The sequence below is a fragment of the Tamandua tetradactyla genome, chromosome 7, assembly GCF_023851605.1.
Source record: "Tamandua tetradactyla isolate mTamTet1 chromosome 7, mTamTet1.pri, whole genome shotgun sequence".
NCBI classification, from domain to species: Eukaryota; Metazoa; Chordata; class Mammalia; order Pilosa; family Myrmecophagidae; genus Tamandua; species Tamandua tetradactyla.
Window position 1 is genome coordinate 74,944,799 of NC_135333.1, and position 25,067 is coordinate 74,969,865.

At 37.8% G+C, this 25,067-nt stretch overlaps 1 protein-coding gene and 1 long non-coding RNA gene across 8 annotated transcripts in view; one reads left to right on the forward strand and one right to left on the reverse strand.

The window, feature by feature from the left end:
- BORCS5 (BLOC-1 related complex subunit 5) overlaps nt 1–25,067 on the forward strand; it is a 222,749-nt gene that overhangs the window by 144,839 nt on the left and 52,843 nt on the right. For all 7 annotated transcript variants that reach the window (XR_013179549.1, XM_077170102.1, XM_077170101.1 and 4 more), the window contains exon 3: nt 1,844–2,001. Coding sequence is in view for 6 of the 7 variants with exons in the window: in XM_077170102.1 (XP_077026217.1) it covers nt 1,844–2,001 (158 nt within the window). In the remaining variant the exon portion in view is untranslated. The remainder of the gene's footprint in view (nt 1–1,843; nt 2,002–25,067) is intronic.
- Nucleotides 11,601–23,671, reverse strand: LOC143691523 (uncharacterized). The gene is made up of 3 exons (XR_013179550.1): nt 23,475–23,671; nt 13,551–14,053; nt 11,601–11,740 (listed from the first exon to the last, which is right to left on the reverse strand). It is a non-coding gene; the product is annotated as an uncharacterized LOC143691523 (long non-coding RNA).

The following is a 25,067-nucleotide window of genomic DNA, read 5'->3' on the forward strand; positions in this document are numbered from 1 at the left end:
TTCAAATTCCTTTTTATGCTCTTCTAGTATCTTCTTAATCTCCTTTTTATTATTAGCCCTCCCACTGATTTTACTTGGTTAAGTTATATGAACATTTTTGATTAGTTGTTCCAGAGCTCAGGGGCAGTGGGGTGGGATTGTACCTGCCTGGGCTGGGGGCAGGTGTGGCGCAGATGTGCAGGTCAGCGCTTACCCATAGCTGAGGGCGTGTGGCGTGGGTGGGTATGTGCACATGCACACATTTGGGGGGCAGATTCTAATGTGTATGTGGGCAGAGCTCAGGGGGGTGGCCAGGCAGGGTATAGCAACTGTATGGGCTGAGTGACTGCCTGCAGGGGGCAGGAAGGAGACGAAGGGTGTCAGGGGACTGGCAGTGGGTTTTCGAGTCTCAGGAGAGGAGGGGCAAGATTGTGCACTTGTGTGGGAGAGTTGGATCTGGCTGAGATACACATGAGAGTGGTACACATGAGTGTAGCATGTTTAAGGAGTATGGCTTGGCCTTCTTTCTTGGTCCATCTCCCTGTCCGTGCACTCCTGACGGCTCCCAGCCTCTGTCTGGAAATGTATGCGCTAGGCTATTTGCACTAGCTGGTGGTTCTCTGGTTCTCTGCATCTCAGTTCTTCTGCTTTTTCAGCCAGGGTATCTCTGTGTGGTGTAGAAGACTCTCCCCGGTCACTTACACCCTGGAATTGCTCTCCTGGTCTTTTTTCCTGTCCCTTTTCTAGGTGTTCTTTGGATCAGGGGTGAACTCGATCTATCCTATTCCACCACTTTCCCAGAAGTCCTATTTGAAAAATATAGCCGTTTTCCTTAAAATATGTTATTTTAACCTGTAATGCATTTATTATTGTTATTTTTAATGATTTAATAATTTAGAATTTTCTCAGTTTTAGGGCAGGCAACAGTGGCTCAGTGGCAGAATTCTCACCTGCCATACCAGAGAATCAGGTTCAATTCCCAGAGCCTGCCCATGCCAAAAAAACAAAATTCTCACTTTTAATTTCTAGAAGATAAATATCTATAGAATTAACTCACAAACAAAAGCTTTTGATAATTTGGGGGAATGTAAAGGAGTACTACACCACAAAGTTTGAGAACCATTGGCTTGGCAGAAAGCACTTGAACGAGTCAGGGAGGCTGGAGCTCTTTAGTTAGGGCTTTATTGTGGAACACTGGGCAAGTCATTTAGTCTCTTTAATTGATTTTTCCTTCAGTAAGTGTAATAATTTTCATATTCTACACACTTTAAAAGAAAAGTAAGATAATTATTTATCAAAGCGTTTGAAAATACAAAGTCCTATGCAAATGTAAGGAAGTTTAATGGCTATACAACTAATCTGATGTTAAAAGAAATGTAACGAGTAAAAGTTTTTGGTGTGTTGATAGTTTTTCATTTCAGCATCTCCTGCTAGTGTTTCTTTGCATGTCTTATTACCTTTTCTCAGTTTCTCAGGTAACCGTTTTAATTATTAGAAGAAATTGAGTAAATATATCTTCCAAGGTTTTTAATCAGAAAGGAATATGTAGTACTGATAATTTGATGTAGGTAGTGTCATATAAAGAAAAGGTTAGGAGGTCTATCTTTGAGAACCCAATTACTATGTAACTTTGAGAGAGTTACTTTTAACCTCTGTGTCTTGGCTTCTTCATCTCTGAAATGGAACTAATAATACTTACTTTCCAGGGCAGGTTTGAGTATGAAAATTAATGCAGGGGAAGCAGTACAAGATTAAATTGTCTCTTACCCTATCCTCAGTGAACTTATGAAACTACTCCTTGATTCATCAGTTTACTGGTAGTAATTTCCTTTTTTTTTTTTTTTTTTTTTTTTCTGTTTTGAAGGGCTGTTGAGTGGACAGACTTCCCCAACCAATACCAAGCTGGAGAAATTGGATTCTCAACAGGTATTGCAGCTCTGCCTCCGGTATCAGGATCACCTGCATCAGTGTGCAGAGGCGGTTGCTTTTGATCAGAATGCTTTGGTTAAACGGATCAAAGAGGTAATGTACAGTGGGAGGAAATAACATTGCTGACTCATTATTTTGATTCCCTGTTCCTCCTGAGTCCTTTTCTATTAGGTAGTATAGATCCCAGGTTTATAGAACGTAGTCATTTTCTAATTAAGACTTGAAATTTGTCCCATTGTTTTGGGGAAATTGTCTTTCTTAGCGGTAAAATGTGATGGCAGGAGTGTGAGTCCTGGCTTACCACTTATTTGCTTGGGCAGGTTACTTAACTTCTATTTGTCTCAGTTTTCTCATCTGAGAAATGGTGCTAATTGTAGTAACCTACCCCAAGGATTGAGTGAAGATTAAATCATTCAATATTAGTATATGTAAAGTCCTGCATACTGGTTAGCTCCAGCAACATTCTATCTTGGAACTGGCTTTATGTGTTTCCTGCATATAATATATATTTTGTTTTCAAGTTAGCTTATCAGTTTTTTGAAAGCAAGAGCCTTGAGATATAATCTCCCTTAATTGTATTCTTACCCTTTTAGAATATGAAAAACTCAGTAATTCTTATTTGTCAGGTGGGAAGAATTATCACTACTTACCCCACAGGTTTTTGTGAAGAAAGAAGCAAAAAATTCAGGTGAATTTTTAAGACATTCTTTTGGAATGCTATTGTAGACATAAATCTTACCATTTTTTGACTGTTGAGCTAGAACTTAACTATGACATTGTGTTGGTTAAATTTAGTTGTCAGCTTGGCCAGGTGAGCATACCTAGTCTTGTTGCTGCGGACATAAGCCAATGGTACGTGAACCTCATCTGTTGCTAATTACATCTGCAGTCAGCTAGGAGGCGTGCCTGCTGCAATGAGTGACCTTTGACTAATTGGCTGGTGCTTAAATGAGAGATTGCAACATAGCACAGCTAAGCAGCTTGGCATTCCTCATCTCAGCACTTGCAGCTCAGCCCAGGCCTTTGGAGATGCAGAAAGAAGTCACCCTGGGGAAAGTTGTTGGAACCCAGGGGCCTGGAGAGAAGATCAGCAGAGACCATCCTGTGCCTTCCACATAAGAAAGAACCTCAGTGGAAAGTTAGCTGCCTTTCCTCTGAAGAACAAACAAAATAAATTCCCCTTTTATTAAAAGCCAATCTGGACTTCCGGAGAAGATGGCGGCTTAGTAAGACGCGCGGGTCTTAGTTCCTCCTCCAGAACAGCAACTAAAGAAACAGAAGCAATACGAAACAGCTCCTGGAGCCATGACAGAGACCAAAAAGACAGCGTACCCCATTCTGGAACGGCTGAACGGGCAGGGAGAATCTGCTGCGGTGAGATACCCGAGGGGCGCGTGTTTTCCCGGCCGGGGCGGCTGGCGACTGGGGTCCCCTCCACGCACGTGGCTCCCCGGTCTGACTGGGAACGTTGGATAGCGGGGCCCTCCCACACGCTTGGTGTCTCGGGCCAGCTGGGCAATTTGGACCAGTACTCCCCCAAGCCGCGGCGGCCGGCGACCCCCCCCACCTCCACGCGCGGTTTCCCGGGCCGACTGCAAGATTCGGATTGGCAAGTTAAAGGAGCCATAGCATCTTTTACTGGTGGGACCCACAGACAGACAAGCGACACGAGCGCCACCTACTGGGCAGGAAAAGAAAAACAGAGCCCAGAGATTTCACAGAAAAACCTTTCAACCAGCCAGGTCCCACACCCAGGGAAATCTGATCAAATGCCCAGACACCAGCAGAAAATAATGGATGACGCTCGGAAAATTGAAGATATGGCCCAGTCAAAGGAACAAACCAATAGTTCAAATGAGATACAGGAGCTGAGACAACTAATGCTGAATATACAAACAGAAATGGAAAAACTCTTCAAAAACCAAATCAATAAATTGAGGGAGGACATGAAGAAGACATGGGCTGAACAAAAAGAAGAAATAGAAAATCTGAAAAAACAAATCACAGAACTTATGGGAGTGAAGGACAAAGAAGAAAAAATGGAAAAAACAATGGATACGTACAATGGTAGATCTAAAGAGACAGAAGCTACAATTAGTGAACTGGAGGATGGAACATCTGAATTCCAAAAAGAAACAGAAACTATAGGGAAAAGAATGGAAAAACTTGAGCAGGGGATCAGGGAACTGAATGACAATGTGAAGCGCACAAATATACGTGTTGTGGGTGTCCCAGAAGGAGAAGAGAAGGGAAAAGGAGGAGAAAAACTAATGGAAGAAATTATCACTGAAAATTTCCCAACTCTTATGAAAGACCTAAATTTACAGATCCAAGAAGTGCAGCGCACCCCAAAGAGAATAGACCCAAATAGGCGTTCTCCAAGACACTTACTAGTTAGAATGTCAGAGGTCAAAGAGAAAGAGAGGATCTTGAAAGCAGCAAGAGAAAAACAATCCGTCACATACAAGGGAAACCCAATAAGACTATGTGTAGATTTCTCAGCAGAAACCATGGAAGCTAGAAGACAGTGGGATGATATATTTAAATTACTAAAAGAGAAAAACTGCCAACCAAGACTTCTATATCCAGCAAAATTGTCCTTCAAAAATGAAGGAGAAATTAAAACATTTATAGACAAAAAGTCACTGAGAGAATTTGTGACCAAGAGACCAGCTCTGCAAGAAATACTAAAGGGAGCACTAGAGTCAGATACGAAAAGACAGAAGAGAGAGGTATGGAGTAAAGTGTAGAAAGAAGGAAAATCAGATATGATATATATAATACAAAAGCCAAAATGGTAGAGGAAAATATTATCCAAACAGTAATAACACTAAAAGTTAATGGACTGAATTTCCCAATCAAAAGACATAGAATGGCAGAATGGATTACGACCCAGCAATACCACTGCTAGGTATCTACTCAAAGGATTTAAGGGCAAAGACACAGACGGACATTTGCACACCAGTGTTTATAGCAGCATTATCTACAATTGCAAAGAGATGGAAACAGCCAAAATGTCCATCAACAGACGAGTGGCTAAACAAACTGTGGCGTATACCTACGATGGAATATTATGCAGCTTTAAGACAGACTAAACTTATGAAGCATGTAATAACATGGATGGACCTAGAGAACATTATGCTGAGTGAGTCTAGCCAAAAACTAAAGGACAAATACTGTATGGTCCCACTCATATGAACCGACATTCGAGAATCAGCTTGGAATATATCATTGATAACAGAGACCAGCAGGAGTTAGAAACAGGGTAAGATAATGGGTAATTGGAGCTGAAGGGATACAGACTGTGCAACAGGACTAGGTACAAAAACTCAAAAATGGACAGCACAATAATACCTAAGTGTAATGTAACTATGTTGGAACACTGAATGAAGCTGCATCTGAAATATAGTTTTTTGTTTGTTTGTTTGTATCTTTTGTTTTTGTTTTTTTTCTTTTTCCTTTATATATATATATATTTTTATTAGTATTATTATTTTAATTCTCTTCTCTATATTAACATTCTATATCTTTTTCTGCTGTTTTGCTAGTTCTTTTCCTAAATCGATGCAAATGTACTAAGAAATGATGATCATACATCTATGTGATGATACTAAGAATTACTGAGTGCATGTGTAGAATGGAATGATTTCTAAATGTTGTGTTAATTTCTGTTCTTTTTTTTGATTAAGAAAAAAAAAAAAAAAAAAAAAAAGAAAAAAAAAAGCCAATCTGTCTCTGGTGTGTTGCATTCCAGCAGCTAGCATACTAGAACAACATTAACTCTCAGAAGATTTTAGAATAATAAATTGATATTTTGCTGCTTCTTATCTTCTTTTTAAAAGGCCTGCTAATCCATATCTGTGATTTGGCAGTTTAGAAAACTGTGGTACGGAAAAATTAAGTGATTAGCTCAATGTCAAAGAGCTGGGTAAAGTATTTTGTACCAGACAGAACTCATTATACCATATTTTTAAGACTCCAGAGGAGTGATTTTTCAGCCCTAACTATACATTAGAATCTTCTGGGACATTCTTTCCTCTTATGTACAGTGTGGAGATTTTCTCACATACACAAAAGTAGAAACTAATACAAGTAGTGTACCTTCTTGTTTTGCCCATACCCCCCCCACTCACTCCCTACTGTATCCCCATCTAATTTTTTCTGTAGTAAATACCAGACATATGATTTCATTAGTAAATATTTCCGCATGCATCTTTAAAAGTAAAGAACTCTTTTTAAACCCTTTTATTTTGTATTAATTTTAGACTTAGGAAAAGTTATAAAAACAATTCAGAGGATTGCGTTATAGTTCTCACCTGGCTTCTCCTAAAGTTAATATCACACAAGACATTGATACAATGATCAAAACCAGGAAATTGACATGGTACAATATTATTAACATAACTAAAACTTTATTTGAATTTCACCAGTTTTTCCACTAGCAAGAACTCCTTTTAAAAAACAAAACCTCAATATTGTTAACATAATTAAAATATTTAACAACGATGCATTAATTCATTAAGTATAGCTCAAGTGCTTTTAAGGAAATACTGATGCCTAGCTCTTATGCCAAACCAATTAGATCCAGATCTTTGAAGGTATTTGAGATATGGGGATAGGAGAAGCTGAACAACGATATTTATGAAATTGTCATTGGTGATTCTAATATGTAGTCAGGTTTGAGAATCACTGCTCTAGAGCATTCTTTTTTTTTTTTTTTTTACTTTTTTTATTGTATAGTATAATATATATACAAAGCATAGAAAAAAAAAAAAGCAATAGTTTTCAAAGCAGTCTTCAACAAGTGGTTATAGGACAGATCCCAGAGTTTGTTATGGGCTACCATGCTATCCTCTCCTATTTTTCCTTCTAGCTGCTCCAGAATATAGGAAGCTAGAGGACTTAAACATTTTTTATCATCACAGTCAACTTTTTTTCCTTCCTTTTTTGTGAAAAAAAAAACAAAAACATGTATACAAAAAAGCTATAAATTTCAAAGCACAGTACCACAATTAGTTGTAGAACATATTTCAGGCTTTGACATGGGTTACAGTTTCACAATTTTAAGTTTTTACTTCTAGCTGCTCTAAAATACTGGAGACTAAAAGAGATATCAATTTAATAATTCAGCATTCATATTCATTTTTTAAACCCTACCTTCTCTGTATAACTCCACCGTCATCTTTGATCTTTCCATCTCTCTCTTTAGGACTGTTTGGGCTATGGTAGTTTGAAATTTTTGCTAATGGAAGCATCTGTCACTAATACAGGGTAGGGAGATGGAACTGTCTGATATTCTGGAGAAGCTGGGCTAGGTTTCAGGACTTATCTGGACTAGGGATCCATCTGGAGGTTGTAGGTTTCTGGGAAATTACTCCAGTGCATGGAACCCTTGTGGAATCTTATATATTGTCGTAGGTGTTCTTTAGGACTGCCTGGAATGGCTCCAGCTGGGGATTGGCAGGTCATGATAGGTAGCAAGGTCTAACTGAAGCTTGCACAAGAGCAACCTCCAAAGTAGCCTCTCGACTCTATCTGAACTCTCTCTGCCACTGATACTTTAATTACACTTCTTTTACCCCTTTTGGTCTGGATGGAATTGTTGATCCCACTGTGCCAGGTCTGGATTTATCCTTGGGGGTCCTCTCCTATGTCATCACGGAGACTTTCACCCCTGGATGTCATGTTCCACATGGGGGAGGGCAATGACTTTACCCACAGGGTTGGACTTAGAGAGACTGAGGCCACATCCAAGCAACAACAGAGGTCCTCCAGAAGTAACCCTTAGGCATGCCTATAGGTATTCTAAGCTTCTCTGCTACCTACATAAGCTTCACAAGAGTAAGCCTCATCATTGAGGGCATGGCCCATTGATTTGGGTGTCCCCAAAGTTTGACACGGTATCAGAGGATTCTATGATGGTAAGGCTTAATAGTTCCATATTCTTTTTCCCATCCCTCAGGGGATATTGCCAATACTTTTTTTATTGTCTACTTAATATACTCTAGGATATATCCAGGTATTACAATAATCTATACAGGATTAAATAAGAAAGGACCTCTTTCTTATTCTGTGCTCCCTGTGTTTTAGTTGTTCAAATGAGCTATACAGATAGGTTGAATTAGATTATGCGTGACAGAAAATTTCAGTTCCAGACCAAAATAAACCTTTCTTCTATTGGTCTCTAGAGCATTCATTTTTCAAAACCTAAGCCGAGTTCAGATTTCTGTTTGGGGAACTTTGGGAGTGCGTCGAATAGTCAGTTGTTAATTAGGGTTATTGTAAAACAGAGAACAGTACTTAGAGTACTGCACACGACCTTGTAGCTCTCTCAGGGTGGAGGGAGGTGAATGCTGTTTTAGGATTTTCATTTTACTGTCCCTTTTGTTAAGTATTAGCAAACTCATGAAACATACACATTCATTTATGCCCTTACTTCAAACCTGAGGGTTAGAATTAGTCATCTCCAAATGAATAAAGCATAGGATGTAGGTTTGATAAAAAGCCAACTCTCTGATATTATTCCAGATGTTTCCTGGAAGTTTGGTTAAAAGTGTGAGGAAGTAACATCATCCTATATGTGGTGAAAAGTAGGGGAACTTAATAACCATGGACACTATGTCTTAATGGAAGTATAGAGCTTAGGTAAACCAGAAGAGGCCCATAAAGTTACGGTGCCTATGATCACTTAAGTTTGCTTCAGTGGGAACATGGCTATAGCCATTTCTGATTCAGATAAAAGAAAGTCAAGGAATTAGCTAAGCTTTCCTGTTGTTAAATTTGGATGATCCTCTTGAATGAAAGTTTATGTGTTTACAAATTTGTGTATGTAAGAGGGGGGAAGACTGGAAATAGTTTCTTTCATAGTCAGGAAGCTTTGTGATGTGTATTGACTGCTAGTTTCTTTAATGGCTATAGATGGCCCCACAGTCAACCAGCCAGCATTGCTAAGCAGCTTTTGAAGCTATTGAAGTCCCACCTCTCTGAGAGCTCAGTCTAGGTGAGGGAGCACAGATCAATAGAGCAGTATTATAAAAGGCAAGTCAGAATAGGTAGAGCTTGCTCAATTGTGATTTATAACAGAGGTTCTATAAAAATCAAAGATCAGGATATCTTGGAGCACATGAATTTTATACTAGGTCTTAAAGGAAAATAAGATTTGGGAAATGAATGAAGAGAAGGAGAGGAACGTTGCTGAGTGGGGGAACAGTTTTGAAAGAAAATTAACATTGGGTTTCAGGAAAAAAGAAGCTAGCTTGATTTTGGTAAACTTATTCAAAGAACTCTGCATTAAGAACCACAGAATGTGTGATTTTTGGAATTTTTCTTGTTAATTTTTTTATCTGCTTGGTGGATAACAAACTGGTTCCTAGGGAATATGAGTGTCTTGCTTGAGAAATGTGGACCTAGATGGTGCCAAATGATTAGTCCTTGGCTTCAAGGCTGTGGATACGTCATTTCTTATCTTTTCAGTGATTGTTTGTGATATCTCATCATTTCTAATTAGTGATTCAAGTTGGCAGAGAAGCACTTTCAGTTATAGGTCACATCTATCACTGAGATTTGAGTTAACAGTAAGGCAAAGGAGAAAGGAACATGCTTCTTCCCCATATGTGTGCTTTCCTTAGGGGTGGGGCACAGAATCAGGTAGATGGCAAATACAGAACTCCAGGAAGTCGTAATTGAGGCATTTGGAGCTTCTCTTGACCTGGATCACTGCGTAAGGGAAATTATGTTTCTGCCCCACACTATTTACTGTCAGCAGATTCATAGATTAGAATACCTTCTTAACTAAGATAAAGCTTTATTTTAGATTTATTTTGTAGCAGTTATTGTATGCTTGTTTCAGGGCCCTGACACTAAATTCATGATATGATTCTAGTAATTCATTGTTTTAAATTCTTAGATATGTTGATAAGAAGGTTGTTTTAGCATAAACCAATATGAAGCATTGGAGCATAATTCAGATAAGTAGGTAAGAAAGCATTGCAAGTCTTAGAAAGCCGTATGATTACACAGGATTATGAAGAGGACCTAAAGTTTGTCTGATTAAGCCTTTCCTTGTACAAATAAAGAAACCAAAGTGCTAGGAGTTTATTTGGGATTTGCCAAAAATTATTCTAGTTAATGACTAAGATGATATTAGAAAATGAGTCTTCTCTGATTGCTGATCCTCTTTTCTACTAAACCCTACTAATGTTCTACTTCTTTAGAATCCCTCCTTTCAGTTTTACTTACTCCTTTTCACACAGTAGGCAGTCAACCAGTGTTTGAAGGAATGCATGGGAGCTACCATTCACAGGCCTGCACACAAAGTTGGCAGGGTTTTCTTTCTGTCAGAGGTACCATAATGTTTAAGACCTAGCTGAAGCTGTTTTCCAAGTATTTGATCTGACTTCCTGTACTGTTTCCTCCCATGAGGATTGTGGAGAGATTGATCAAGGTTAAATGATTTGCTCATAGCATTCACAGAGAACCACTATCTGAACTGGAATTAGCATTCACTCTGTGCCTTCCACCTTGAACTGAATCACCTTTAAATGATGACATTGTTAGATTTCTGTTGCTGCTTTTAAACATGTTCTGGCAACAGTTGCTACTTTCTTGACCTCAGATTATAGATTGGTTTGGAGTGCTTGTTTTAAAACTATAAGTATTGACAAGAGTGTTGAGATGTCAGGGTTTTTTTGCTGAAATACCGAGGCAAAGCATTTCAAGAAGTTTTGTGTTCTCTTTTTCTCTTACAAGTTACTTTGGTGTATAGTATAGTATAGTTTTCCCCTCTTCCCCTCTTCTTGTCCTTTGGGTAACCTTTATTTTCAGTAAGAAATACTACTGGTACCTTACCTGTCAGGAAATACCAGTGGGGGATTGACCTAATTCTGGTTTGTGTGGCTGTAAGGTATGTTCTGCAATGCTTCCTTGGGCTTGGCCCCACATTTCCTTTATACCAGCATTATCCTGCCAAAAGACAAAAATCCTGGAAGAGGCCAAATCTAGTTTATTACTTCCAATTGGAAATGTAAGCTTGTGTTTTTGGTAAGGCAGAGCCAGGCCCAGTTATTTGACTGCTCAGGGATTTAACTCCTTTAACATTCTGGACACTGTCATATGAGAATTCGTGAGTAGCAGCCCCGTTCCCCCACCCCCACCGTTTGCCCTTCTTAGGTGTACCGCTAGATAGCTGTCTCTGCTAGCTTTCCTAGTGTTCGCCTCATATACTAAGCACCAGAGTTCTTGTCCTTCTCCTCCCCCCAGTTCATTTCCAGCCTGCCAGAGTGGGCAAGGGTAAGGTCCACATAGCCTCCTCTCTTGTGAGGAATGCCAGAGTAATTACAGCCTATAAGCCAATGGGTAGGCAGTATTAAGGGTACACAGGTATGAGAACTGAACCTAGGGCTAGGAAAATATATTCACCATCACATATCTCTTTCTGTGAAGAAAAACAGTGAATTTTAGCAAATTTGAATGTGCCGCAGTATCTGGAACAGTGCCTAGCACATAGGACATTTAATAAATATTTATTAAATAACTACTGATTATAGTCTTCAGTTATTTCTGTATCTTTATCTTTCAGTATCTTAATACTGGTGACCGAGAAGCTTTCCTACTCTATTTGAGAAAAGGTTATGAGAGTTATATTAGGTAAGGTAATCTAAGCTGCAGCATTAAAAGACTCAAAATGTGTAATAGCTCAAATACAGCAGAGGTTTATTTCATACTCATATGTTCAAGGTGGATGTTTCTGGTTAGCAGGTGACTTCGCTCCATCAAGTGATTCAGGGATTCATCTTCTTCCCATCTTGTGGCTCTGCCGTCCCCAAAGACCACACTGATGATAGCACCCAGTTGGTGGAAGGAAAGAAAAAATGAAATTACACAAATGGGAAGTTCTTCTGAACCACACTCACAAATGTTACACATCAGTTTGGCTAGAACTCAGTCACATGGCTAACACCAACTAGGAAACTAGGAAATGTAGTCTTATATGTGTGCTGTGGTTATGTTAAATTTTGAACATCTGTGTCATCTCTGTATTTGTATTCCCAACGTGTATATATATAGCTGTGAGATTCAGAAAGGCTGGTGCAAGGTTCCATGGTAAATTTCACTTGGTTTAATTAAGTCTTTCTACCAATGAAAGCCAAGTGATATTAGAAAAAGACATGCTTTTAACGTTAAGTGAGAAAACCAGGACGTAATATTGTATCTTCAATATGATCTCGACTGTGTTATATGTTCTTAAACACAAATTAGAAGGAAACACGACAGCTAATTAATCGTGGTTGCTCTTTAGTGACGAGATTATTTTTTAAGCCTGCTTTTTTTCTACTTTCCTGTATTTTATTAAATTTCTGTCATGAACATACATTACTTTTGTTTTTTTTTCTCCGATTAGAAATATATATTCTCTGTTTTTCTTACAATGTATGAACCTTATGAGGCTTCTGTTCTGCTTTCAGATCTTTGACCACTGACCTAAAATTTGCCTCTGAGAACTTTGTTTGTATGCATGTGCATTTACATGTCTACTTCATTTATTAACTCATTCAGTTCTGTGCCAGGCTATCTTTTAGGTGTTAAGGATGTATTACTAAACAAAAAAGGCAAAAATCCCTCCCTTGTGGACCTTACATCCCTGGGGGAAACAAACCATACAAGGTAAAACAAAACAAAACAAAACAAAAAGAACGAACAAGTGAAATATGTAATATAATATGGTGATAAGTGCTATACATACACAGTAAAGCAAGAAAGGGGATATGAAATGTCTCTGGGGTGGATATTTTAGGGAGGGGGACCTGGGAAGGCCTTACTGAGAAGAGATCTTATAATACCAAGACCTCTAGGCTAGTTATAGCTAGCTAGGAGACTCCTCCTCATAACTCTTTGGGCCCAAAATTTATCAAATTTTTTGACCAATAACAATCATACTTCCAAAGATTCCATTCATCATTAACAATCTGCTCATTGTCATACTTATCTGGATGTTCTCAACAGGAGTCTTTTGCTATCTCTCTTGTAAGTTGGAAGAACATTTGCAAATCTATACTCCCTTTAAAAACATCTCTAATTCTTTCAGGGCTCAAAGATTCCCAAATGATTTCTCCTGGATGTGTCCCTAGAGCTTAAAGCAACAGTTAATTTTCTTTGGTCCATGCCAACAAACTCTGCTTTAATAATTGTTTAAGACTTTAGTTGACACCTTGGTGTTACTCCACGGTTCTCATTCTGTGTGTGAGTAGAGAGCTTATCACCAGTGTAAGGTCCTATGAGACCATTACTAAAAATTGTCAATGCCAAAAGTTAAGGTGACAGCCAACCTGCAACCCAGAGCAAATGGAATAGTGAATGTGAAAGTGTTCTGCAGGGCTATGGGGTGCTATATGTAAATGAAAGGATGATTTTTAGAGTAACAGTAATTTATTTCATAGATAGCAAGATCAACAAGGAGGCAGTTGCAGGATATTATGCTTTCTGTAGAAGTAGGTGCATTTATAATACAATTAGAGCATAGTTTCAGTAATGATTTCTTCTTATACTCCATGGTAGCTCAGTTTCTTCCCTTCCCCACCTGGAAGTCTAAGAATTCTTCCTTTAAACCTTGCTGAAATTTAGATTCTTTGTAATCAGTCACTCACCTTTCCATCTTATAATAGTCATACATGAATTATCCACTAAATTCAGACTGCTGTTTGGTTCCACTCATGCTCTGTACGTTCTTCAGTGCCTCCTCCTGCCTGATTAATCCTTCATTCCTATCAAGGTCCAGCCATGTGCCAATAGTCTGCACATATTGCAGTCTCTCCTGGTCAGAAGGGCTCTCACTTCTTCCCTGGTGCTCAGGGAATGTTTGCTGGGTAAATTATGTAGTAAAGTCAGGCTGCCACTTCAGCTCTCCACATGGGAAATGCCATGGGGCTCTGGACTCCAGATCTAGCTTTCACATGTCATGAGAGGTCATCCAGCATCATGCATAGGAACCCAGGCTCTGGTGACAACTACCAGATATAACAAATTAGCATGTTAATATCATCATCATCATCATCATCAAATTGGATATCTCTGATTCTTTCTTCACACATAAGATAGAGGATTTTAGCTGTACGATATTCACCTCCAGGCCACCTCCAAGGTCTGTATTCTAGACAGAGTGAAAAAGAGATTGTGATTATGGATAGTTTGGGTACATGAACAAGGAAATCAGAGAACACATATTCAGTCCCTTTTTTTATTGTCTAGTCACCTTAGCTCAGATTTTAAAATATTGAAGATCTCGCTTAGGTCATACTTACTTTAATTTCCTTTTGGTCCTGGACATTAGAAAAGGGAATCCAGGTTACTGGTATGGCTGTCCAATTTTCTTCACCCTCTACCCGGTCCATCTCCCAGCATGGCTCTTCTACCTCCTCTTCTACTGTAGTAGTAATAGAAATGGTAGTATAGCTGTCATTTTTTTTTTTTTTACTTTTACCATGTGCCACATCTAGGATAGGCATTTTACACATCATCTGCATCTGATAGATAAACTGAGATTCAAAGACCTGAAAGGTGGTTTGTTCAGGGTTGCATAGTTGTTAAATGGTAGAACTTGGTACTCAAGAGCCGTATCCAGGACTCCAAAGCCCATGGTTTTTCTTCTGTTCTTTTTCTTTTTCTTTCACTTCTTTATTCAAAGCATTTTTTACATCCCAGCTCCTCTTCTTTCTGTACCTAGTGCCTGTTCTCCCTGACCCAGTATTACTTTATAATAGTCTCTCTCTCTCTCTCTCTTTTTGGCTTTTAAAAGGGGGAATTTATTAGGTTGCAGGTTTACAGTTCTAAGGCTATGAAAATGTCCAAATTAAGGTACCAAAAAGAGGTTACCTTCACTCAAGAAAGGCCAGTATAATTTGGGGTTTCTCTCTCACATGAACATGTCTGCTAGCTTTCTCTCCCAGCTTCTTGTTTTATGAAGCTCACCCTGGAGCATTTTTCTTCTTTATTTCCAAAGGTCTCGGGGCTGTGTGGGCTCTCTTGGTTCTGGTTGTTCTCTACAATAGTCTCTTTATAGCTTCACAGAATACTTGTACGTTTTCAAAAGCCGACTTATAAGCTACAGCTGCACTTAAAACCCTACATTTACATCTTTAAAATGACAACTTTACTATTAAGGTAGCTTTTCCACACTCCCTATCACATTTTTGAGAAAGGGGCTTTTTACTGGTATCTCAGAGAACTGCTATGGTAATAATTAAGGTAGTCCGAGAGGCACAGTCAGGGAAACCAGAGAGTGGATTATTGCCGAGGGGCTTCATTCTTCCCTAAAATTACCCTGGAGGGATTGCAGAGAGGGAGGCTTTAACTACTCAGAGAACAAATTGTTGAAGAATAAGAGCATCTCAAGAAGTCAAAAGATCCTCTAAAATGTCTTTGGGCCTTAAACCGATACCTTTCATGGAATCAGGGAAAGCTTTCCCAAGGAAAAGGGAAGAAGTTGGAATTTCTTCCCTCAAGCTTTTATTTTTGTCCTTGATCTCCTTTTTCTTTTCCTACTTTGCTACCTTTCACTACCACTTTCCAGCCAGCCCTTTTGCCTGACTGTAACATGTTTAGTTTTTTGGAACTGCTTCGGAGTTTTGGGATTTCTTTCCTGCCTAGACATAATGCTAAAAGTATAACAAGCCACAAGGGGAAGTTGGGTAAGTCATAAAATAATTATTGGAACAAAATGATTCAATTCAAATTCCTGAGGTCCAGGTATCTCTTAATTCTCTTGAAAACTGAATAAATGTGTTTCTTTACTGAGACATTTAGATATATTGTTTGAACAAAGGAAGTAGGGTCACTTCAAAATGGTCCAGTATGTGGTAATCAATGCTATTCAGCCTGTGGTAATTAATGAAAACATTGGTGACAGTCTGCCCATTGTTTGTCCATTGTGCAACAGGAAATGGCAGACTAATAAAGAACTGTAAAAGTCTCATGTATTCCAGAAGGAAGCAGAAATTACTCACACTTTTGACTGATATCCTTTTGATTGCAAATCTAGGATCACCTGAGCTGGTTCCTATTTTTAATGGCATGGAGATGTTTGATTTGATTTTGACATTGAGTAATGATAGATTTTAATTTCCTTAAAAATTTAAAAATCTTGAAAAACCTTTAGATCACAGTTTTCGCACACAATTATAATTTACTGGACATGGTAGAACTATGGAAAGAAAATGTCTCTGGTAGAAAAGAGTTGTTTCAGAGAGTTGACAGTAATATGAATATTTGGATTTCTGACTTGGTTTTGTCAGTACCAGCAGTGCAGACTTTAAGCAAAGAGCTTAACCATTCTGGACCAGTCTTCATTTGTAAATTGAAGTGGGATGGGAAGTGGGATTGAATGATCTCTCAGGACCCTTTCAGTTCTAAAGTTCTATGTTCTAAATCCCCTTGATGAGGTCAGGAATTGTGAAATGCTTGTACAAGTGACGTGTCAAGAGTACAAAGTGTAACAACAGACTTTGCCAGTGAAAATATTCAGGTTTATCTACTAGCAAATAGTTTATCCCCTATGGTCTCCATTTTAGTTTTGTTTTGTAAATATCCACTTTATATCTGATGATTTGGGTTTTTTTTGTTATTAAAAAACAAATGTTGGCAGTTAAAAGCATGTTCTTTCATTCCTTTGAAAACTTTCAGAGTTGCCATTTAAATTAATCAAGTAAGGATCTGAAAAAGGTATTGACACCTTACTTTAGACAGTACATATTTAATTGAAATGGATTGACATTTGAATTAATAAGCTCTAACAAGGGTTTAGGTGAAAAGGCATGACGTTTGGAGCCTGCCAGACCTGGGTTTGAATTCTGACTTCACTGATAGTAATTCCAGGGTAACCCTGGGCATGTTTTATAATCTCTTAATTCTAATTTCTCAGACCTAGTATAAGAATGATAATATTTTCCCTATGGGATTATTGTGAAGAATAAAGATGATGTATATAAAATACATTAGTACAATGCCTGGCATTTAGTAGATACACAATAGAAAATACTTGTCATTTTTATACATAATTTTATTATATTAATTAAAATAACCAGGAAATTACTGAATATTATATATACCATCCTAATCTTCCTAATATCATGGGCATAATTTACCAAAAGAAATAGTGTCACTGGTATGGATTTCATTTTTTTGTTTTTGTTAGAGGATGTAAACTGAGATTTGCCAAAGGGGAGTTTTTCTTGTCCCATTTACAGATTGAAGTTGTGCATATAGGAATAAATGGCAAGGACTTATTCTTATAAACTGTCATTGTAAACGGCTGACTTCAAAAACAGGATCATTTCAAAATGTCCAGTATGTTGTAATCAGTGCCATTCATGCTGTGGTGTAAGTAATGAAAACATCTGCCCATTGTCCATTGTGCAAGAGAGAGGCATCCCTGAGAACTCATTCTCTGTGAGAACTCGCAAATCTTCTGTGGGAATGGTGGTCTGGATGAGGGTTAGGGGGCCAGAAAAATGCATTGTTAACCATGAAGGTGTTTTTGTTTTTGTTTTCTTTTGCATGGGTAGGCACCGGGAATCGGATCCGGGTCTCCAGCATGGCAGGCAAGAATTCTGCCACTGAGCCACTGTCACACCGCCCCCTGAAGGGTTTCTGTAGTAGTCCATCATGCCCCAAACTTTATAATCTATTTGGATCCCCACTAATGGTCGAGTGGCGTGGATGTGTTGGGGATAGAGGATGTAGGGTGGGCTAGACTGTGCCAAATTTTGATTGGTATCACAAGACATTCCACTCTCTGAAGTGGAGACAGTTAATAGTATCAGTCAAAGAAAAAATCAGAGGTAGCTGATGTATGAAAGGGGCAACTAAATACAATCCAGGTCTTTAGAGTGAAAGAAAGCTCTTACAGATGTCTCCAGTCAGAAGTGAATTTAAGAATGCATCCAGTATGGGGTTAGTTTAAGACAAGAAAGGAAGCCTCCTGGTGACTTCTGAAAACTCTGTTTTGAGGTATCCACAGCTTGCTTTTTGGGGTTAGTTGGTATATAATATTGTTAATGTAAAGATCCAGGATTGGAATGAACACAACTTTTAACCTTGGGATGAATACAATTTTTTTTTACCTGAATCCTCTTGTGGATTCAGCTGCCATCTTCCTTTATGGTTAAAAATGTTTTAGTTGGCCCCAGCAATTTGTTTGTGTCACTTTGACAGTGTCTGGCCCAGGATTGCCAAATAGGTTTCGCCATCTTTGTGTGAAGTCTGATCATTTCAGAGTGGCATTCTATGGTACATTGTCAGGAAGGGTTCTGAGACCAAGTCAGACCTAAGGAACAGCTATGATTGGTGAAGGAAGGTATGGGAAAAGGAGTTAAAGGTACTTGTGTTATAGTTGTTATAGTTAGCTATTATTTAAAAAAATTGAGACATACTTTTCATACCCTAAAATTTACCATTTTAAAATATGCAGTTCAGTGATTTTTTAGTTTAGTCATAGGGTTGTACAACCATCATCGCAATACTGGAATAACTTCATCACTCCCTAGAAAAACCCATACCATTAGCAATCACTCCCAACCTACTCCCCATCCTTCACCCCCACCATAGCAACTGCTAGTCTACTTTAAGCATGGTGGCATGTTCTTAGGATGACCCAACTGTCCCAAACCATTGTCAAAGCAGTCTTTGGAAATTGGAAATTTTTTTCAGTGTTTATTTTATCGGGAAATTTTAAGTAACAGATTTCTTAAAGTAGTTTACTCTTAAAGATTATACCTACTCGAGTAGGTATAATTTATTAAAAGTCTTATGATTGCTTTCAAACTATTTTTAAGCATACATGTACATATATACATTTTAATATATTTTTTATTTAAGGAAACAAACAGTATATATATATATATATATTTATATATTTTTTATTTAAGAAAACAAGCAGTATACTTAGAACCACCAACAATGAATGTGTTAGTTAGCTTAACCATAGGTATATTTAAATAAAATGTCCATATAATCATCGTAAAGCCTGTGTTTGCACGGTTTCATAAACCAATTTAAAATTAAGGTAACAAGGGAAAAAATCTACATATTTGGATAGCAGAGTTCTTAAATTCTAAGTATTAAAAACTGACTTAGATACCATTTGACAGGTTGACAAAACAGTGAAGGTTCTCAAAATATCAAGTAGAAAGTTCTCACAGATATCTGCATTGCTATAGTAATGACCTTTACTAGTTTCCTTAATTCAGGAAAATGTACATATATATTTTTATTTTACCACCTTGGGCAGTACTAAATAGTGGTAATATTTACTCATAATCAAAAAAACATAGGAAGGACTTGTAGGTAAACAATATTTTGGTTGTTACGTGGTATGAAATGGTATAAATTGTTACTGTCAGGGAACTTTGGGATGAGTAATATGACTCTGTTGTAAGATTTTCAGTAGCAGAAGTTAGGAACAAGCATAAAATACGTCCACAGAAAACACAATGGTAAATTGTCCTCTGAATGACTGTGTAAGCCTTAAAGATAAAGTAATAGGGATGAGGCATAACCATAAGCTCCCCTGCCTTTAAACAAAGATACATTGTGTCTATTTGGATGCCTCAAAATGTTATTTTTTTCTGCCCTCATTTGTTACATTTCCTACTTTTCTTTTCCATTCTTCATAAAAAGCAGTTGGGCCACCCTAGACAGAGTTTCTGTTCCAGTTCCCATATGTATATATATATTTTTTATCATTTATAGAGCTCTTTTTTTTCTGGGGCTGTGCTAGGTGTTTTGTACTTGTTGTCTCATTTAATCTTTACATCAACCCTATGAGGTTGGTGCTGTCATCATCCCTAATTTAGAAATGAAGAATCTGAGGCTCAGAGAGGTTAAATAAATGATTCAAGTCTCAAATATAATTATATGTAGAACTAAGATTTTGACCCAGTTCTGACTCCACTGTCTTCAACTGCAAGCTATGAATATTTGGTGGTAAAGCTGGAATAGTAACTCAGCCTCACATCAACTCTTTGTTTATTTTATTGCTTCTATAAAACTGCTTCCTCCCCCAAACTCTGAGTCACTCAGCTGGAGCTCAGGAATGCCTTTAGTTATCTAAGTAGGGCATTTGCAGGGTCTGGATGGTCAACCCATATCTGGCTAAATTTCAGAAGATGAACAATTGAGAATTGGAATCATGGTTCTGAATGTAACTGGGTCCTGTTCCGCCACCCCAGGTCAGTCAGGACCAGAGCCTCCAGACCCTCCCCATCCCATCCCACTCCCAGGGTTCAGTATATAACCTCAGTGGGCATTGATGTCATGAGTAGCTACTCCTCATTTGGGAGCAGTTATTTATCTAGAAACAAAGGATAGAATTTAGAATTACCTTGGTCATAAGCTGGGGACTTCCAGAGTCCTCAAAGTAATTTAAAAACTGAACAGAATTTTTCCATTTCACACTGTGTCAGGGCTTTAAAGGAGTTCTATTGAGACAACTTTCTGGTTAACATGTAGCTATTCTTTTTTCCTAATCTCCAATCCACCTTATTTAACAGTGCATATGGTAGAATTGTCAGATCAGTTTTACTTTTATACCACCTTGGCTCTTTGGATCCAAGAGGGTCAGATTCTACTGGCAAGTGATCTCTTGGTGGTCCCTTAGTACTTTATCCTGAGCTAGTAGCCCATTTCCAGTGGCTCCTCACTGGACTCTTTTCTACCTTTCATTTAAATAAAATCGGTTGATGATGACCAACCAGATGGAGGTCCACTTTACTTGGAAGGGGTCTTAATTTTCCTTTTGAATATCATAAAAGCTGATTTTCCTCCCTTAGGAGTTCAGTATAGTTTAATAATGTTTCAGTAAGACAACAGCCCTGGGGTAATTTTCCTGAAAAGGCCCCAAATTTATAAGTTGTGAGAATTCTTTAAATATCCTAGATGTAATTGTATTATCAGATACATGTATTGCAAATGCTTTCTCTTAATCTGTGGCTTGCCCTTTCATTTTTAAAATGGTGTCTTTTGAAGAGAAGTTTTTCATTTTGAAAAAGATCAGTTTACTCCTTTTTTTATGAGTGCTTTTTGTGACTTAAATCTTTGCCTACTCCAAGGTAGCAAAGATTTTTCTCTTATGTTTTCTTCTAGAAATTAACGTTTATATTTAGGTCTGTGATCCATTTTGAATTAATTTCTGTGTATGGTATAGGGTGTAGGAGTCAAGGCTCATTTTTTCCCCATATGAATATCCGTTGTTCAAAAATTATTTTTAAAAAAAATTTTATTTTCCCCATTGAATTATCTTGGAACCTTTGTGAAAAAGCAGTTGATCATTTATGCTTAGACCTATTTCTAGACTCTGTTCTGTTTCATTAATCCATTTTTCTCTGTACTCTGTGGTACTGTGGCCAGTACCACATTATCTGATGAATTGTAGCTTTATAATAAGTCTTTAAACCAAGCACTGTGAGTTTTAAAACTGTTATTTTTCAAAATTATTTTGGCCATTCTATGTGTGAATATATGGAATCCGCTTATCAATTTCTACAAAAAAAAAAAACCTTCTAGAGTTTTTATTGACATTTTAATTGTCTCCATAGATCAATTTGGTAAGAATTTCAATTTCACAATGTTGAATCTTCCAACTTTGAACATGGTATACATCTCCATTTATATAGATCGCTCAGCAATATTTTGTAATTTCAGTGTTTGGGTTTGGTACTTATTTTTTAAATTTTTATCTATTTCAAGTTGTTGATACTGCTGTAATTTGTAAATAGTAAAAAATGCTATTGTCCAGCTGTTCGTTGATGGTATATAGAAATAGATTTTTGCATATTGACCACGTATCTTGCAACTTTAAGTTCACTTAGTAGTTTAATGGTTTGGGATAGACTGCGTTAAGATTTTCTAAGTATATAATTAGATCATCTGCAGACAAAGACCTTTTTATTTATTCCTTCCAATTTCTAGTCCTTTTATTTATTTGTTTTTCTTGCTTTATTGCACTGGCTAGGACATCTAGTACAATGTTAAATAAAAGAGTGGACAGCTTTGTCTTATTACCAACTTTAAGGAGAAAATGTCTTTGACTACTGTATGATATTGGCTTTAAGTTTTTGACAGATCCCCTCTAAATGTTGAGGAAGTTTCCTTCTGTTCCTGGTTTGCTGAAAGTCTTCATAATGAATGCATGTTGAATTTTGTGAACTGCCTTTTCTGTATCAATAGAGATGATCATAGGACTTTTAACCTTTAATCTATTAAAATGGAAAATTACTCAGATGTTGAAAAATTCTTGCATATTTGGGATAAACCACACTTAGTCTTGATATATTATCCTTTTTAGTATATTGCTGGATTTGAGTTGCTAATATTTTGTGATCCATTTCTGGCAGTAGACAGACCATAAGGGTCAAATAGTTCACACCATCCATATAAGGTATTTGGAACAGGTTGCACATATTCTACAGATAACTAATATTTTAGTAAAAGCTGCAGCTTCATCCACAAATAGTCTTACTTCCTGTTTCACCAGGCCTTTGAAAGACACTGCCAACAGAGACAGATTATATGAATATGTAGGACAAGGTTTGAGCTATGAGTTTAAGAGTAAAGAATGCATTCTTTGAGGGCAGGGACTTTATCACATTCATTTCTGTCACCGTAAGATTAAGTTCAACTGGCATTATAAATACGAGACTCAAAATTACAGTGGCTTATACTAGATGGAGTTTATTTCCCTCTCTTGGGCCTGCTACTGTTCTGACCCACAGAAGTCTTCATGGACCCTGGCTACTTCTAGCTCACTACTCTGCCAAGTCTAGGATGTGACCTTACATACTCTCATGTTTTAAGTTGGCTGCATCTACATTTCATCCACAGCACAGTGGAGGAAGAGGACAAAAAGAAGAGGAGCACAGAGTGTGTGCCAGCTGACTTTTAAGGAAGGTATCTAGAAGCTACCATGGGAGACTTCCACATATGTACCACTGACTAGAATTTAGTCATTTGGTCACAGCAAGGTGAGGATATTGAGACATGAGTCATGGAGAATAAATAGTCATTTGTTGTCTTTTGGAAAGTCTAACAGTTTGTTCATTTAAATAATTTTTTCTGGAAATTTCTGAAACAGAGTTAGGTGCAATTTTTATCTTTCTGAGCCTGGGTGTCCTGGAAGAGTTTAGTCATGTTAATGAAGACAGTAGAAAAGAAAAGAAATCTAAATGTATACAGTAAACTGGGTGGGTATAAATAGTTTTGGTTATCAACCCCTCTATCCTCAGGGCTTAACATGGTGCATGGCACATGACAGGTATTTAGTGCTTATCTGTTGACTGTGTATACTAAGAGCTCTCACTTTGCTGGTGCTCAGTATATGGTTAAGCAATATAACAAACATTTTATGAGCATTATCTAATTTAATTCCTAGGACAGCCTTATGAAGTAGCTATTGTTGTCATCCCCACTTTAGAGATGAGGAATCCAATGCTTAGATAAGTTTTCATTCATTTACTCAACAAATACTTATTCAGAATCTAGTATGTGCCAGGTACTGAGGAAATAGCAGGGTTTAAACATACCAAAATCCTTGCCCTCATGGAATCTTCATTTTAGTTAATTTTCTAAAATCATGTAGATAATGGATAGATTATGGCATTTGATCTTAGGCATTCTGACTCCACAGCCCACCTTCTTAACTGCTGTTTGATTGGGAGATGAGTAGATGCATAGAGCAGTGAGCAAAATTTTTAAACTACTTCACAAAGAGCTTCATTGTTGCCCTTTAGCTACAGCTTAGATTATTGGGTTGCCCTGTCTTAAGCTGGGTCTTTTTGAATGGCTAGGGAGTATTTAGTGAAGGGACTTTAGATCATACCATGATGCTTCTGCTTAACAAAAAGAATGTAGTTGGTATATATACTTCTTGTTAGAATCTTCGTAGTCAGAAATAGAAATAGGAAAGGTGAATAAGGCTGTGTTCCAGTTTGTCAGAAAGGTGAGGTCCTGATTCACAATTGCATTAGATACTGACTTACTGCCTAATGTTGTCAGATGAGCTAGGGAAAATATGTACCTGGAAGCAAAGACAGGGGTTATGGAGTCAGGGACAGTGTTATCTCAAGAGAGAGGAGAACATGAAAATAAGAATCACCAGTTTTAGTATACTTTTCTAGATAGTAAAGTCTGACTTGCACCAAAATGAGATTTCTTTGTAGTAATTAAAAAAAAAGAAAAAAGAAAAAGATTTAAAAAGCAGTAACTTTCCCATCATTGTGACTCAGTATTCTTTAATGCCATGTCACGTAGCAACTAAAATCATGTACCACCAGTGATACATGTCTCTCACTTAGGAAATGCATGTAAAAGAATGATTATGGACTTGTGAGATCTGGGTTCTAGTTTTAGTTTTGCCACTGTGAAACCTTCGAGGTTACTCAACTTCAAACTTTCTCTCCTATGATTTTTTTTTTCCATGCACTATAATGGAATTGACTCTTGAAAGATATGGAATAAGCATGTATGAAGAGCATGCTTGAATTAAGTGATCTTATGTAAGCATTAAACACTAAGTGGCTTTGGATAGAAATATTCTAGATACATTCCATAGGCCCCAGCTGCATGTGCAAATATGTAGGGAAGAGTATGCCTATTGAAAACCTTGCAAGACAGTTGTAAAAACTGCCCAATCCAGTACTAATTAGAGGAATGGGCATTAGACATGATAAATTAGATCCTTAAGGCCATTTCACATAAACTTCTCAAATGTCTGTGTAGTCTGGTGTGGAAGGCGAGTTGGCAGGGCCTCTGCAAAGTGATAATCCAGGTTGTCCCAGACAGTTCCTGGCTGTTTATTAGCTGCTCTAGAGAACTAACTAAATTTCACATTTCCCTATGCCACCATCTTGTCCCACTGTCTGGAACAACTGTTTGGGGAACATCTGTGACTGGACACACATCATACACAAGTCTGGAACATGTAGAAGGGTCAAGATCACAGTGCAGAACTGTAAGTAAGTCTCCCAACTGTGGTGGCTGGAGACCATACGCAGTCTCTACTAGGAGCAAGGGAGGGTAACTCAACCAGACTCCACTTGTAGTTGTAATCAATGAATTTGGATTGCTGCATATAAGCTCTGAGTACAGATGAACCCAGAGCAAGCATGAAAGTATCC